Source organism: Phalaenopsis equestris, unplaced genomic scaffold, assembly GCF_001263595.1.
Source record: "Phalaenopsis equestris unplaced genomic scaffold, ASM126359v1 Scaffold000084, whole genome shotgun sequence".
Taxonomy (NCBI): domain Eukaryota; kingdom Viridiplantae; phylum Streptophyta; class Magnoliopsida; order Asparagales; family Orchidaceae; genus Phalaenopsis; species Phalaenopsis equestris.
In genome coordinates this window covers 888,478-905,888 of record NW_018164526.1, presented here as the reverse complement: position 1 = coordinate 905,888, position 17,411 = coordinate 888,478, and the positions used below count along the sequence as shown (strand labels likewise).

General features: G+C 33.0%; 2 protein-coding genes across 2 annotated transcripts in view; one reads left to right on the top strand and one right to left on the bottom strand.

Moving 5' to 3' along the window:
• Positions 1-4,522: 4,522 nt before the first annotated feature.
• Positions 4,523-7,422, top strand: LOC110019894 (allene oxide synthase 2-like). The gene is made up of 2 exons (XM_020717755.1): positions 4,523-5,724; positions 6,872-7,422. The coding sequence occupies exons 1-2, from the start codon at positions 4,552-4,554 to the stop codon at positions 7,226-7,228; spliced, it is 1,530 nt and encodes a 509-aa protein (XP_020573414.1). The 5' UTR covers positions 4,523-4,551; the 3' UTR covers positions 7,229-7,422.
• An 8,880-nt stretch (positions 7,423-16,302) lies between these two features.
• LOC110019891 (2-Cys peroxiredoxin BAS1, chloroplastic-like) overlaps positions 16,303-17,411 on the bottom strand; it is a gene marked incomplete in the record, with an annotated part of 35,879 nt that continues 34,770 nt past the window's right edge. Inside the window, 2 exon segments of the mRNA XM_020717754.1 lie at positions 16,303-16,560; positions 16,929-17,042. Of these exon segments, the coding sequence (XP_020573413.1) occupies positions 16,444-16,560; positions 16,929-17,042 (231 nt within the window).

The window sequence follows — 17,411 nt, the reverse complement described above, 5'->3', positions numbered from 1 at the left end:
GCAACGTGGGACGAAATAAATTTTATCCATTTTATTATTAAGAATTTTACATACCAAATATCCAAAGTTATAAGTATAAATTTGGTTGGTTAAAATGTTATATTTAATATTTTGGATGCTTGATACATTAAAAAATCCAAAAATGATACATTTTGAAAATAATTTTTTTAATATTATAAGTAGAAAATGAATAAAATTCATTTAGAGGAAGCAATTTCTTACTATCATCAACTAATAACTCTATCTATTGTTTTTAGATGGTGTCGAATATAGACCCTACACATAGGCTCGACTCGAAATTAATTAGCTCAAAAAATTTGAGTTCATGTTAATCTAATCAATTTTTTGGTCTGGTCTGATCCAAAATATCAACATGTTTAATTATTTTGGATAATATTCGTGTCGACCCAACTTAAAATTGATCTAAATCAGGTCCGTCAATCTGAATTTGATTCGAACTCACTCAACACTTAGCATAATTTGACCCAAATAGCTTATGCACATATCAAATGTGTTTATATGAGTCGAGTTCGGGTCAATCAGGATGAAGGCGGGTCAAGTTCAGACCGGACTTTTAACAAATTTAATATTACATAGCTTGATGTGTATGCTACAAATAAAGCCGTATTTAATGTGATCTTAGGTGCCTTTTATAAAATAATGGTGATATTTAGTTCATATTCTTAAATAGTTTTTTAGATGATATTAAAATCATTAAAATAATTCTTTTTTTTTAATATATAAATAAAATCACATATCATGACTTAAATTTTAATTGAAGAAAATCCAATTTATAAACCACTAATTCCCATCATTGAAGAAAATCATTGGATGTCACGTCAAACTAAGATTAAACTAAAGAAGAAGAAGTTGAAATAGAATTTCAAGAACATCAGTTGTGAAGTCGACCAATGCAACAGTTGTTTCAATACACACCGGGCTTATGTGTCATTTCAACTTTGTCATAGAAGGTAATATAATTTTGTAAACATGATCTTATGAATATATTTAAAAGTTGAAAAGGTATTATAAATTTGATTTATTTTTAGTTAATTTTTTTTTTTTCACATATACTTTTAATAGGGCTTATTAGCTAGTAAATTCATCTTTTCTTAGTCATAATATTACAATGATATATATAACATATAATTTAATAGGATGATAATTATAAGTTGATAAATAACATTAAAAATGTAGTGATTAATTTAATATTATCTAAAACTTCATTAATGAAATATATATTTATAATTTATTCATAATAATATGTAATATATATTAATATTTAAGTTAATTAGAATAATGTATAATACATATTAATAATTTATTTTTAATAACATTTTAATTAAAATGCCCTCATGTGAGTGTTTTATATAAAACTCCCACCTTTCTACTCCTTTCTATATTTTTTCCTAACATTTCCCCTAAATTCAAATTATGCGGTGCTCCTTTCTATAATTTGACCTTTAATATTACGTTACTTGATGTGGAGGTTACAAATAAAGCCGGGTTTAACGTGATCTTAGGCTCCTTAATAAAATACAAATTGCATTTTTCGCCATGTGAAAATCCAAACAACTATCGCTATGAGTAAAATGTCAAATTCAAAGATATGTAGAGTAGATTATGAAAGTATTTTTGTTCGGGTGATTTATCTATTTTAGAATAAAATTCCTCTATAAAAAGAATGATATTTGATGCGTGTTAGAAAGTTTGTGGCGGTTGTTGAGTAATGAATTATCGTCTTAGCATTGCACGAGAATGCAACGCACACTCAGATGAAAGAAAACAACCAGTAGTGACACCTTAAATTTTAATGTAGAAAACTCATAAAGGGAAAAAATCACGGGGCATAGTCGAACTAAAGAGATTCACCATAAACTGGATATTACATGTATAGTCCCTCTTCGGAAAGAGTTGAACGCTTTTCGGAGTTATAACGTAGCGCAAAATAAACTTGTTGTAAGAAGAGGGTGGAGGGTAATGAAAATCGGTGGAGGCCGGCAAGTAGTGGTCGACGGCGATCAGTGGTGGTCAACCATAGTCGGTAGTGGTAGACGAAGTCAACAGTGATCGACAGCAGTCGACGGTGGTCGACGACGGACTGTGGTGGTCAACGATGATAGAAGTGATGCTGGGCTTCAATTCATCAAAACTTCAAACTCTTCTTTAGGCTGCAAGCTCTCCTCCTCCTCATGAGAGGAGTGAGACTTTATTTATAGTGTTTTGGGTACAATTAATGCAAGAAAATAAAATACTTCGAACGAATGGTCCGGAGAGCTTCCATTGATCAAACGCTATTTGATGAATATTTGAGTGTCTTAATGATGTCAGAATTGTACAATCTTGGACTCACTGGATTCGTTTCGTCGAGACGCTCGATTCGACTATAGGCTTGCTAGACTTGGAATTCGCTTGACATTCTAAATATGTTCGAAAAACTTTTAAGAGTGGTCTAATGACTTAATCTGAGCTTTATTTAACTCAGATTGGACTAATTTTGATATCATTGGGTCCGTCTTATCGAACCAGCCAATTTGACTATAAATTTGCTGAAATCAGAGCTCTTGATGACTCTTGATTGAAGTTTTAATGTTTCTTACTTAAGAGATTGCCTCGAGATTCTTCTTATCGGGTGATGAAAATCTATTGGCAGCGTGTCAATATTTATATTAATTTTGAAGATATTTAGATAAAATATAGGAACTTGTTGTGGTGAAATTTTGTTCATTTTAATAAATAATTTTTCAGGTTAAATCATAACAATAATTATCTTCTTGAATATACAAATAATATCAAATGTCGTGACTTAAAAACTTTATGAGAAAACACATACATATCCTTTCGTAGAGCTCAATACCAATAGTATTTGTGCATAGCACATAAACATTACGAGACCTTACGTCCTAAACGAATTCAATGCCTTTGAATGTAACAACAAATAGCAAATATTTGACAAGTAATTGATCTTTTATATCTTATCGTGATCCTAGTCCTTCTCTTTCAAGTAGTGTACAAGGAGGAGTAGTACTTTTCAACCCTTCCTCATCAACGAGTGCAGATGAATATCTGACCATAATTAGTCTATTTTGTCAAACTTCAAACAAGATCAACTAACAAGAACTAATGGGATGTTAATAATAAAATTTAGGCATTAAATATAAAGATTATAGTACATTAAGTGCTATGCATATAAATCACCCAACAATTAAGAAACTTTATACAATATAACTAGTATAAAATTAATATCTACATGAAAACATGCCCCTTCTCTTTTTTTTTTAATTTAGTTTTATTATAAGGAAATAAATGGCGTACAAGAATCTCCAAAAGATCCATCAATTTAGAAAACATAAAAGTACAACTAAAGAGGGACCATTAGCAAAAAATTAGGAGGCTCATTTATCTAACCGGACATAACAGTTTGAACCAAAGTAAAGACAAAAGCTAATTAGATGCAGTCATCCGAGCCAGTGTCAACAAGACTAAAAATGTCTAAATGATCCAAGTGTGAACGAAGCGGGCAACGGGATTTCAATTCCGATGACCGACAGCTTCTTACGGGCAAACCCCACACCAAAAATAGTGCCGACAGTCCCATAAACTCCTTATTAGGAATCAAGGGGTAATCATGTTACAGGAAGTCTAAAACATATATATGGCTCTCCATGTTGGGGAGTGAGCTGCATATCGGGTTACAATAATTCACCATTTATTCGATAACATAGCCTCACTCAACCAACAGAAGCTCATCATTAAGGATCGAATGTCGACAATAAGACTGGATCAACCGAACTATAAAATCTAGCCAATAGAGCCAATCCTTCCAACGCCAAGTCAATCAAGGGCTGACAATAATCTCAACTCAACACAGCTGAACGAGCAGGCCTCTCCGAACCGAAACCTATCGAGCTCAGTCAATCGTGCCAGAAGATAGCAGAGCCATAGACCCATACATGTAAAATACTCAAAATATCTTATAACACCCTTATTAAAGCAAGGATAAATATGTAACTTTACATATTATACATTATCCCCAATAAATATGCGATCATTTTATGAATAAAAGAAATGATTATTGTTTATTATCGGGCACTCTTCTCTCTCTCTCTCTCTCTCATTTCCATTGCTTAGTTCCATCAATACATGATTGACGAACAAATCAAGATTCAATACATACACATCAAATCCTATGTATTTCAGTAGAGACATTTAACAATCTCTCATTTCACATAAAAAATAACACCATTTCAATTTTCTTAAAAAAAAATTAAAAAATGCACATTTTCATTCATTCATACGGCGGAATGTATAAAAATTGAAGTTTTTGATATATAAATACATAAGAATTTAGGGCAAGCATGTAACTCTACCTTTTTAAAATCGTAACAGAGGAGAGGCGTGCCAGGAATGCAATAAACAAATATAAAAACGTGATCGTTATTTTCCCACATATTTTATACAATAGATAAAACTCACCTCCTCCCCATTTTTCTATATATTTCCACTCAATCCCATCATCTTCCTCCACCCGTTACTCAGTCCTCAGCCATCATGACCTCAAACCTCCACCCGTCCGCCGCCGCCGCCGAACACCAATCCGAACAGCACCCCCTCCTCGCCCTCCCCACAAAAGAAATCCCCGGCAGCTACGGCACCCCCTTCCTCTCCCCCATCAAAGACCGCCTCGATTACTACTACTTCAAAGGCAAAGATGATTTTTTTCTTTCAAAAATCAATCTTTACTCCTCCACCGTCTTCCGCACCAACGTCCCACCCGGTCCTTTCATGGCTTTCATGGCTTCCGCCCCCCGCGTCATCGCCGTTCTCGACGCCAAAAGCTTCCCCATCCTCTTCGACACATCTAAAGTAGAAAAAAAAGACGTTTTTACCGGCACGTACATGCCCTCCACCAACCTCACCGGCGGCCACCGCGTCTGCTCTTACCTCGACCCCTCCGAACCCAACCACACCAAAATCAAACAGTTCCTCTTCAACCTCCTCGCTTCCCGCAAGGACGCCATTATCCCCTCCTTCCGCTCCTCCTACGCCGCGCCAATCTTCTCCTCCATCGAATCTCAAATCGCTTCTAAAGGCCGCGCCGATTTCAACGCTCTGAACGATAACCTCGCCTTCGATTTCATCAGCGACGCTTATTTCGGCGCGCGGCCGTCGAAAACAGGGGATTCTTCTTTGCCGTCAAAGGTGACAGTTTGGCTGCTGCTGCAACTCGCTCCTCTGTTGAGCAACGTTTTAACGCCGTTTAAAGTTCCGAAGTATGTGGAAGATCTTCTTCTCCACACTTTCGCCCTACCTTCGATTATCGCGAAGCCGGGGTACAAGAAGATGTACGCGTACTTTGAGTCCGCCGGAGCGGCGGCGCTCGACATGGCGGAGAAGCTGGGGTTGTCGCGCGAGGAGGCTTGTCATAACCTTGTGTTTGCGAGCTGTTTCAACAGTTATGGAGGATTGAAGGTGCTGTTCCCCGGAGTTGTGAAGAGGTTGGCGGAAGCAGGGAATGATCTGCACACGAAGCTGGCGGCGGAGGTCAGGGGAGCGGTGGCGGAGCTTGGGGAGAACGGGAGGTTGACAGTGGCGGCGCTGGAGAAGATGGAGTTAACTAATTCGGTGGTGTATGAGGTGCTGAGGATTGACCCGCCAGTGGAGTTTCAGTACGCTCATGCTAAGAAGGATTTCGTGCTGCACAGCCATGACGCCGCGTTTCAGGTAATTAATTTTGACGTTTTTTTTAATTTTTATTTTAATTGAATCAGACTGATCTGACAACTGTCTTCAAAGTCAACGGTTGAATCTGATCGATCGGCCAAAAGTTTTTTTTTTTTTAATGAAAGATAAATTGAAATGATAATATACATGATTTAAACATATATTAATTATCGTGCGACTATTAAAATATGATAATATACATGATTTAAACATATATTAATTATTATAAATAATTTGCTGTTAAGTTAGGTGCGACTATTAAAAATTTTTATCTTTTTAGAAAAGCCTTAATTTATTTGGAAAAGTTAGAATATAGCTAGAAGGCTGCCACCGGTGCGGCGTGTAAACATTGATTTTAACATTTTGAAAACGCATAAACTGTCAAAACGAACTTTATTCAAATAGGTGCATTTTTAAAACGTCGCGGCACCAAATAAACTGCCCCAAACAGAGAGAGCTAGTATGACAAAAGTGTAATAAATAAATAATTTATATTTGTTGAATTCTAAAAATTATGCTTAAGAGAAAGATAAAATAAAGGTTCATGATTTACATATTTATTCTTATTTTAATTGTATTCTTAATTTTAATCATATTTCAAAATTTCAAAACTTAATTTGAATAAAATTATGATCAAACTGTCCTATGCCAACTATTTTATCCTATAAATCTTATGACTATTGAGTAAAAAATTGCTGCCAGATATATCCTGAGCTTGTGGCCAACTCATGACGGTTCTGAATTTAATGCCTTTTAAAAAGGAGCATTTGCATAAACCCCTTACAACTTTTATGTATTTACATGTCTAGCACCTAAACATTTATATTATATTTTATACCACTCAAAATTTCAACATGACATCTAAAACACAATAATTTAAACCTTTTTAAGTTAAAAAAAATATACTTTGCATGCATAGATTTAAGACACCAAAGTATGATAAGTGTAAATATCAAATTATAGATGTTAGATATGTAAATACATAAGAACTATATGATATGCATGCAAATAACCTCTGAGCAAATCTAGCCAATATAAAAATATGCATGCAAATAACCTCTGAGCAAATCTAGCCAAAATCTGGCATGCATGTGGAAACCACACTAAGATGAGCCCCACCCCCACCTTCTTCTTCTTCTTCTTCCAGGTGCGCAAGGGTGAAATGCTCTTCGGCTACCAGCCAATCGCAACCAGAGACACCCGCGTCTTCGGAGCCGACGCCGACAAGTTCGTTCCCGACCGCTTCGTCGGCGCGGAGGGCGCTAAGCTTCTCCGCTACGTGTGGTGGTCCAACGGCCCCGAGACAGAGAGCCCCACCGTCAACAACAAGCAGTGCGCCGGCAAGAACTTCGTCGTCCTCGTCGCCCGACTCCTCGTCGCCGAGCTGTTCCTCAGCTACGATTCATTCACAGCCGATGTGAGCAATTTTCTGCTCGGTTCCAAGATCACCATCACTTCTGTTACTAAGGCTAAGAACAAGCTTGGTGGGGACCATGTAGTTTAATTAATTACCTAACGTGGTAGTTAATTACTGTTTAATGAGTTAATGAACTTAGATTAATGGAGTTGTTATGTAGTGAAATGAAATGCTACGTCTTTCGGTGGGGTGAGGTGCCTTTTGTAATATTGTATTTTATGTCGCTTGGTCATGGTTTGTATGCGTAATAAAGTAATAAGCTGTCGAGAGAAGTTTTGGAAGATGGCAATGTGCGTGTATGTTAAGAGTTGTTAAAAAGTTGACACAAAATGTACATCGAGAATGTGCTAATAGGAATCTCGAGAAGATCCAATGATTCGGGAGATAGAGAAGTATTATTAAGGAGGGTAGATTAGCAGGAGATCGACGACCAACTTACATGAGTAGATGCAACCCTTTGGATTGGGGCTGAAGGTCGATCGTGTGTAGACTAGTCGAACCGAAAAATAAAGCTGATTGAGTTCATCAAAGTCATCGATTTGCCTCTTGTCAGGAAGAAGTTCAGTATCACCAACAGACTCATGGACGCCCCTGAAATTACTCATCAGGGGCTAAGAATTGTCAATAACATAAGAACATTTTGGAAGGCTCGTCGTTAAGGAATGAGCTGACTATCAGATTACGGTGATCTATTCTGCCTTATATCCTACTCTCATTCTGCCAAAAAAAAAAGCTCCTCTTCGGGAGATAAACGATCGACGGTTAGACAAAAAAAAAAAAAAAACCCACCACACCCGATATGCCCTTAGGCCCGGCCATACATAACATAGAAATCACACTTGGAAAAGGTGGACAATTAGCTAGAGCAGCAGGCGCTGTCCACACTCTCACTCACACACTCACACACACCTCTTTTATTTATAGGAGAATCATTTTATGAGAATGACCTAATCAATAATATTGATTATTACACACACACACACCTCTTTTATTTATAGGAGAATCATTTTATGAGAATGACCTAATCAATAATATTGATTATTACACACACACACACCTCTTTTATTTATAGGAGAATCATTTTATGAGAATGACCTAATCAATAATATTGATTATTACACACACACACACACACACACACACTCTCGATTTTGGGGTGTGATTCACGAACAGATCAAGATTCAACAGAATCAGACTCAAAATTCATATTTTAGTTGGCCCAAGTAACTTTTGGGGGTCAAGTTTGGATACATAATATAAACACTACCTTTTTTTTTTGGTTGGATTGAGTACAAGTTGATCATCAAATTCGAATTCGCCCAATCAACTCGAAATCGACTCAAGTGAACTAAATGGATTATATAAAAATAAAAAATTATAAAAATATAATATAATGTTTATATTTTTACATTAGAACCTTTAAATTTTTGTATTTAGTTATCTAACATTCAAATTTTAATATCACATTACATACCTTAATTTTTTAAAAAATAAAAATACTATTTTTATGCAAAAACTTTCATAATTATTCTGCCATCAAATGCTGCAATAATAATAATAATTTTAAATGTAATTGATGTAAATGCAGAAGAGTTATATGGTGTGTACGTAGAGTTACGTGTGGAAGCCAATCCAAAAATTTGGTTTTTTTTATCATTATTTTACTATGTAGAATATATTTTAATCTTAAAATAAGAGGAAAAAAACATGTATAACTGGGGACCCGACCCCGACCCCAACCCGACCTGGCTTGCCCATCTAGAAAAAGCAAATACAACATATACAGAAATCGAGACTTTTGGTGTTGGGGTTTTATTCGATGTTTCATATTTCGATATTGGCATCAAGATCTCTAGGGTTTGTTTTACGGTTTATCGTTCGGTATTTTCTACCCTCAAAATTCCTCTGGTGTTCCAAGTTTAGGCTTCAACATTTTATCCATTTTCCTGTTTAGTTTCTTTATTTAGTTTGCCAACATTTCCTCAATCTAGGGCTTCACATGTCTGCTTATCTCCTAGTGTAACAAAGAAAAAGAGACTGAGAATCTCGTTGGAATCAAAATATAATATACAGTAGTTGCGTGCAATCCAATAGTTGTCTTTTCCGTAAGTAAATCTGATTACATATTTACAAATGTGAGACAACCGTTATATTTTTTTTTAATGTTTTTTTTTTTTTTTGTTTCCAAACTGAAGATTTTTTCCAAACTGAAAATTTTTTTTTTTTTTTTTTTTTTTTTGTGTTTTGTTGCTTGTACAAAAATACAACGTTGTTGTATTGGTCGTACTGATTTAACTTCGAACAACTGATACACACAGTTCTACTAAAGTAAGGTATGAATGTTAATTTTTTTTAAAAATCATAATAAAAATTAAAAAATTTGGGTATAAAGATAGAGTGAATTTTTAATTTTTATATTCCTCGTACCTACAATTGTCTGCTTATTTTCCATGTACAAGTAAGTTGTAATTCTTGTACTTAGATAACTCAGTACACCCGATACAATATAGTCGTACTTATATAAGACAACAATGCGAGTTTTGTTTAAAATCTGAAAAAAAATAAAAAAAAAATAAAAATTGAGTATATATGTATAATGATTTTTTTATTTTTGTTTTTTTCTCGTACATATAATTGTCTGATTATTTTTCTTGTATAATCAAGTTGTATTGGTTATACTGAGTTACCTCTGTACAACTGATATAACACGATTGTAATGAAGTAAGACAGCAATATCAAATTTTGTTTAAAATCTGAATAACAAAAAAAATGATATATAGATAAAAAAAATTTTAAATTTTTTTTTTTACTTTTCCCTATGACTGTTTGATTATTTCTCTTGTACAACCATGTTGTATTGGTTGTACTGAGGGAACTGAGTACAATCCATACAACACGGTTGTACTGAAGTAAAACATAAATGTCAAGTTTGTTTAAAATTTGAATAAAATCTAAAACAATGGTATATAGATAGAAAATTTTTTTAATTTTTTTTTTCTTTTTCTATGATTGTCTTATTATTTCTCTTTGTACAATCATGTTGTATTGGTTGTATGAACTTGTATTGATATGAGCAACAATTTTGAGTTTTCTTTAAAATCTGATTAAAAATAAAAAATGGGTATAAATATATAATAAATTTTTTATTTTTGCTTTTCATCATACCTATAATTTTCTGATTATTTTCATTATACAATTAAATTGTATTGATTGTACTAAGGTAACTCATGTAACTCAACATAAGCACACAATGATTATGTCACTTTACAATTACTTTTTTTTTGTTTTATTATTTCAATAGTATAATTAGTGAACTAATCAAATTTCTCTTCTGAATAAAAAGACTACTTAGAACAAAACATTTTACTAATGATGATTAACTCCCACAAAATAAGCACAAGGTAAATTGTGCTTATTAAATCAGTAACTTGTATAAAAAACTACAACAACTTCTAAGCAATTGCAGTCAACCCTTACCTTGCCATCAGTCCAAATACAAATTTATCAGTTTATTTGACTCATCAAATTGAAAATCTCATGCGAACAAATTATCTTTTGCATGTCTTTCCTTGAATAATTGCATTAGAACATTAATATCTCCATACTCAATTCTTGCTCTTTTATCTTTTTGTATATGATTATATGTAACTCATCAAATTTAGATTTTTTATTCTTCCAACTTCCTCGGCAAGATATCAGAATGCATCAATATTTTAATTCGTGTTTCTGTCATCGATTGCAACACAACTGCTTTGTCTTCGCTGATTCCTCTGTGTGATCTCAACAGATGTTTATCAGTTGACATGAATAATGAATGATTGTGATTATCTATAAATTTATTTACAGTCCAACTACATTCAAGATCAGCGACAAATCTAATCATTGCACGTCAAACAATCCTACTATCTGATTTCTAGAACTTTACCCTGGTGCTTGGATTGGACTCTTTCTTAAAACTAGCCTTTGAGCATAGAAAATTCCTTGATTTTACATTCCTTATACATAATTAGTAACACACATGTTCCTTCCTTACACTGAATTCATAAGAGTGGGCATAAGAGAAATACATATCATAGGCCCAAATAAATTTTGGGTAATTTGTTCATAATTCATATGATTGACTTTATCACTTACAAGTTTTGACATAAGACTCCAAACTTTTGGACAAAATAAATCAGTACAACCAATAAATCATTGGATCTTTCCCTTCGGTGCAATCTTATTGTATCGGTTGTACAAATAGTAATAAATCAGTCAATCATAACACGTGAAAAGAACGAAAATGCAGCGTTATCTGTATGGAATAAATTTTCGTGCTTCAGGATATTCCTAATTTATTTTCAGGTTATTTTTGAGTTATTTTCAATAATCCCGAAATAACCCAGAAATAACCAAAAAATAAAGACCGCGGGTTATTTTTGGGTTATTTCGGGATTATTAAAAATAACCAAAAAAATAACCTAAAAATAACTCATAAATACCCTGCGCCGCACGTAAAACTACGTTAGGAGTCCGCACGGAAAAATTTTTCCAATCTCTAGCGGTCAAAAATCACACAATTACGCATGTGTCAAAAATCACACAATTACGCTAATGTTAATTGAAACCCCCATTGACAATCTAGTCAAAAAGGCAAATGTTGTAATTTCAAAATTGAATGAGTACTGAAATCTAATTTAGATTTATTATTTACATTTATACCATTTGACCTATTTATGAAAAATTTACATTTCACTATTTAAAAATTAAAATAATGACATTTCTTATGATATAATGGTAAGAAAAAAACTTTATGATTTAGATATAAAATACATAAGAATCATGTGGTATTTAAATAACTGCTCCAATTTTATAAAATTTAAAATTTAATTTATTTTAAACCAGTGGAAACGTGGGTTTGACTTTATGTCATTTTACCATTTTGCCCCTGGCCTCCCATTTTGTAATTGTGTAATTATTATTCCATATTTATTTATTTATTTATTTTAACAAATTAAAATTTTCATATTTCATAAACTTATGGTATAAATATTAACTACACTAGGGTAGTATAGTAAGCTTGCTTGGACCCAAATTCGATATGAAAATTTGGGGTTTCTTGTTCAATCAATTAATTTTTTAGTCGAGTTCAGCTCAAAAATCTCAACACGAATATATTCTTGGGTTGGGTTGGGTTGGATTGTGTTTAGGTTCACCATTTAATTCAAAATTAATCCGTCAATCCTAAATTGACTCGAAACGGGACGGTTAAAAGAAGTTGATTTACATATAAACAATTCAATTCTTACATATTTACACATCTAACAATTAATTTTAATATTTAGTTATATAACAACCAACTTTTTAATATCAAATTAAAAATTTTATAATAATTAATTATTATTATTATAAAAATAATAAATTTTTTTTCCCACCAACTCCGGCACGTGGGAATTGAAAACTCACGCCAATGAAAGACGAAAAGGTTGATGATATAATTTTTAAATTAAATGGGGCCGAAAATTTAATTTAAACTTGACTCGGACACATGGAATTAACCATCATTGGGAAGTTAACCATAATTTAATTTAAACTTGACTCGGACACATGGAATTAACCATCTTTGGGAAGTTAACCATGGTTAAGTTAGCCATTGTCGCGGAAGGTGAGGTCATGTCTTGGCACATTTAAAGCATTATGCATCTCTGCGGCGGTCCTATAAATTCATTCAGATACATTAAAAAGATTTTCGTGGAATTTACTTGCAAATCACATGATTGTCATGTATTTATTAAAGTTATGAAAAAAAAAAATCATGGCTAAAACAATATTGAATATACTGATGTAATAAATATTTACATTATTTAAATATAATTTTAATAATATAATAGTAATATAAAAATGTTATTTTTATTGATTTAATAATTAAAATTTTAATTTAAGAGAATATTTTTAAGTCTTTTGAAAAATATTCAAAATAAAAAAATTTGAGGCATGCATTTTATTTTATTTAATTGAAATATCTTATTTCAAGTTAATATATCAAAATCAAAACGTTAAAGTTGAATAATATTTGAATTGGCTGGTTCTTTAAAAATAGGATCAATTCATTGGTTTTCTTGTTCAACTATAGTTCTGACTGGTACAATCAATGTTCTGTGCAGAAATGATTATTAGTTTGGACCGAAAATGTTAAATGTTCACGGTTGAATCGGTCGAACCAGCTGGTCTGATCCAGTTTTTAAAGTCATTGTACTTATATCACATGCAAAAATTCATATCTATGAATAAATTAAAATTATGTGGTATGCGCCTAATTTTGCAAAGATTTTAATGTTTAGGGTCTATTTAGTCGACCGAATTAGTGGTGTGTTACATTTTATTCATGAATTTTGAAAATCTGAAAAAATTCAATTCTATATCAAATCACTTTTTGACTGAAATAATAAAAATTAACTTAGGGAAGTTGTAAATAGACCCCCAATTTTCATATGAATGAGGAGTAAATTTATAAAATGAAGAGGTTCTAAGAAACTAATAACTATCTCACATGAGCTACTTTCATCGGCTAACCATTATTGTCGAACTATTGATATTATTGCTTGACCATCATCATCCAACTATTATTATATGACTATCATTATTCGATAACTATCTCCTCATCAGTATCAATTTATGTTCATCTCGATGAAATCATCGTCCAACCAACTTCACCAAACCGTGATTATTATTCTCAATGGACGACCAGTCCATACAAAAGTCAATGCAGGACATAACAGTCCATACAAAAGCCAATGCCAAAGCTGACCTAATGCAGCCATTCGAGCCAGAGTCTGCAAAACTAAAGACGTGCAAATGGTCCGAGCCTGGACCCATCAAGCCAAGATGAGACAGAGACACACAAGCCAACCACCCTACGACAGCCCATCAAAGTTGACAATCACCCTTCCAATAAACTAGACCGAGGAAAGACTCATCTCCTCATCGTCATTAATCACCCCATAGACACTCCAGAGGCAGCGGCTATTTATCAGTTGTCACAAGACATCCAAATCATTCCTCCGGTTTTTCTTGTTGGAAATTGATCTACTTATCGGGCTATAGTGATTGAATGTTCTAAAAGGTCTTTAATTATCTTCTTTTTTGAAAACGATAACTACGATAAGAATAAGGGAATTAATGATTATTTTTTTCTTAGAAAGATTTACATACATATTCAATCAATTATCATGTTTTTAGAGATTTAATGCTTAAATTTTATTTTTACATATATACCACTTTACATGAAAATGAAATTTACCTTTTTTTTTTAATTAAAATAATGATATTTTTTATTTAATATGAAAGATTTGGGTGGTATAAATGTAAAAAAAACATTTAATGTAGATTTTTAAATACTTACAAATTGGGTGGTATCATGTATGTATATGCCTGTCCATTCTCATAATGGTTGAGAGTTCAGTTACACATCATGAGGTTGCGGATTTGAATTGCTCGAATTGCATTTTGGGCTCAACTTTTCCCAAATAATAAAAAAAAAAGAATTGTTGAATTTTCATTTTTAATTATAACCTAAGAAAAAAAAAAATTAAAGGCATGTTTAGGTTATTTTTTTATTTTTTTGTATTTTAAAAATGTATGTCTTTAGTATTATTTGTATATTTATATGTTTTAAATTAAAAAAAAAATACTTATTTTTAATAACATTAAAATCATTTTATAGTTTTTTATTATTTTTAAAAATAATTAAATATGCTATTGATGGATGTTAGCGAATTCGTGGTGGAGTAATGAATTATCATCTTGTGGTGGAGTAATGAATTATCATCTTGGCATTGTACGAGAATCTATCACACACTCAAATAACAAAAAAAAAAAAAAAAAAAAAGAAGCAAAGACACTACAATTTTTTACGTGGAAAATCAGAACATGAAAAAAACCACGTGTGCTGGCACAGTCGAAACAATCCACTACGAATTTGGGATTACACGTACAGTTCTTTATTCTACATGCGGGAAAGAACTGCACAATTCTTTAAGGTACAATGCTCGTTGTACAATTGTTGTGAGTGGCTGTAGTTAGGAATAATTACTAGAACTATTAAATTATCTTCGAGATGTGCGGTTATATGATGTAATAAGTGATTGCTTCATCAGGTTCTTCGCTATTCCCCAACACACGCTGAAATTCTTAAGCGCATGTTGCGACTTTGCAAAGGATTTCTCTACAATGAGGTGGTGACGGTCAATGGTCATCAAAGATGGCCGGCGAGTGGTGGTTGATCGACAATGACCGGCGAGCGGTGGTTGACGGTGATCAGCAATGATCAAATGGGAGGAGTTCACATGATCATCGGTGCATAAATGATACTGGGCTTCAAGTCCTTTTCTAAACTCTAGTCTTCCGATGGCTCAGGGTCTAGGGCCCTCATTCAAGAATGGGTAGAGCTAGAGCTCTACTTACAAAGCTCTGGTTGCAAGTAAAAAAAGAATCTAGACCACTTTAATCAAACCAGCTTGGGAAGGTTCCCTCGATCCAACGATGGCCTATGGAAATTTAAGTGTCTTATTGATGTCAGAATTGAGCGATCTTAAGCTAGTTGATTCTTCTTGGTGAGACACTCATTTTAACCATAGGCATGTCAAATTTAAAATCGCTTTTCCCTTCCTATTATGCACTTAAAGCTTCAAAATTAAGTTTAATGGCTTGACTTGGGCTTCACTTGACTTGAATTGAATCAATTTTGGTATCATTGGGCCCGTCTCATAGTCTGTCTATTTGAATGTTAGTTTGCCGAAAGAAGATTTTTAATCATAATAAATAATAATAATAAATATAAAATTAACAAAATTCAGAGTTACAAAAAAAAAAAAATTAATATAAACAAATACCTTACAAAAATAACCTTTCATATTTTCATGTATGCATGTTCAAACATCCTATAATCTACAAGTTCTTATCCACAACAAATGCCCCACCCCACCATATTCTTTTTGAACAAAGATTACCATAACAAAATATTTTTTTCCGCATTTACATGCATACCACCAAATTCCTATGAATTTACATATCTAACACCCAAACTATATTTTCTTACAATCATACCACCTAAATCATTCACATCACATCAGAAATACCACTATTTTAACTTTTAAAAAGTGAAAACTAAGGAGATATCTATGTAAGAATTAAAGTATAGGTGTTCGATATATAAATGCATAAGAATTGTGTGGTATGTATGTAAATCTACCTGCAGTCTCATAAGATAATCAAAACCCTATTGCTAACCAACAAAATATGAAGCTTACAGCTCAAAATGGCCCCTAAATTGCTGCAAAATATTCTTTGCTGAGCTTAGGGTCAGGCTTCATGGACTTCTCTCCAGGCTTCCACCCAGCAGGACAAACCTCATCTGGGTTCTCCTGCACATATTGCACTGCCTGCAGTATTAAGAAGAAAACCTCAAGATTAGGAAGATTTACAAACATACCACTTACTATTTACATATCTATAACAACCAAAAATTAAATTTTTACATATATGCCATGCATGAAAAGATGTATTGCACTTCACGAATGTTAAAAAATCGGTATTTTGTATGTGATACGAAAGATTTGCTTTGAGATGAGTGCTATATCTTGTATTGCAATCATTTCAAAACAAAATTAATGACAATAAAAATCCATTTTTGATCAAATTCCTGTTGAAACAATCTCAAACCAAAACTTCAACTAGATATTGATTATTTCATTCTTGAAGGCTACCAATAGTTATGGTTGCATTGTGCAATTTAAAGTTACATAAATACCTGAAGGGTCCTCATGGTTTCATCAACACTGCGGCCTACGGCCAAGTTATTGATTGTTGAGTGCTGAATCACCCCCTCCTTGTCAATTATGAACAATCCTCGCAGAGCAATTCCCTGCCATATTTATGTCCATCAGACATTTCATATTAGGCAACTTCTATGAGAAATATATTCTTTTGAGTACAACATAGAGTAAAATTAAGGTATAATAATATATTAAAAATATGCTTGATATTTAACTCGCATAAAATCTCAATCGTTTATTTGAAATTTACAATTAATGCATGTGCTGTTATTCCTCCCTATTTTGTACTTCCTAGAACTATATGAAGCTGTGAAAAATGAGTTTTTGTTTCTCTAATGCTTTCCTTCAAATCTATCCTGTCTTTTTTTTTGGGAGATTTACATGCATACCACATAATTTACATGCAAATGACATCAAACCGACGCCACGAGGAGTTGGATAAGCTCAAGAAGGCCTAC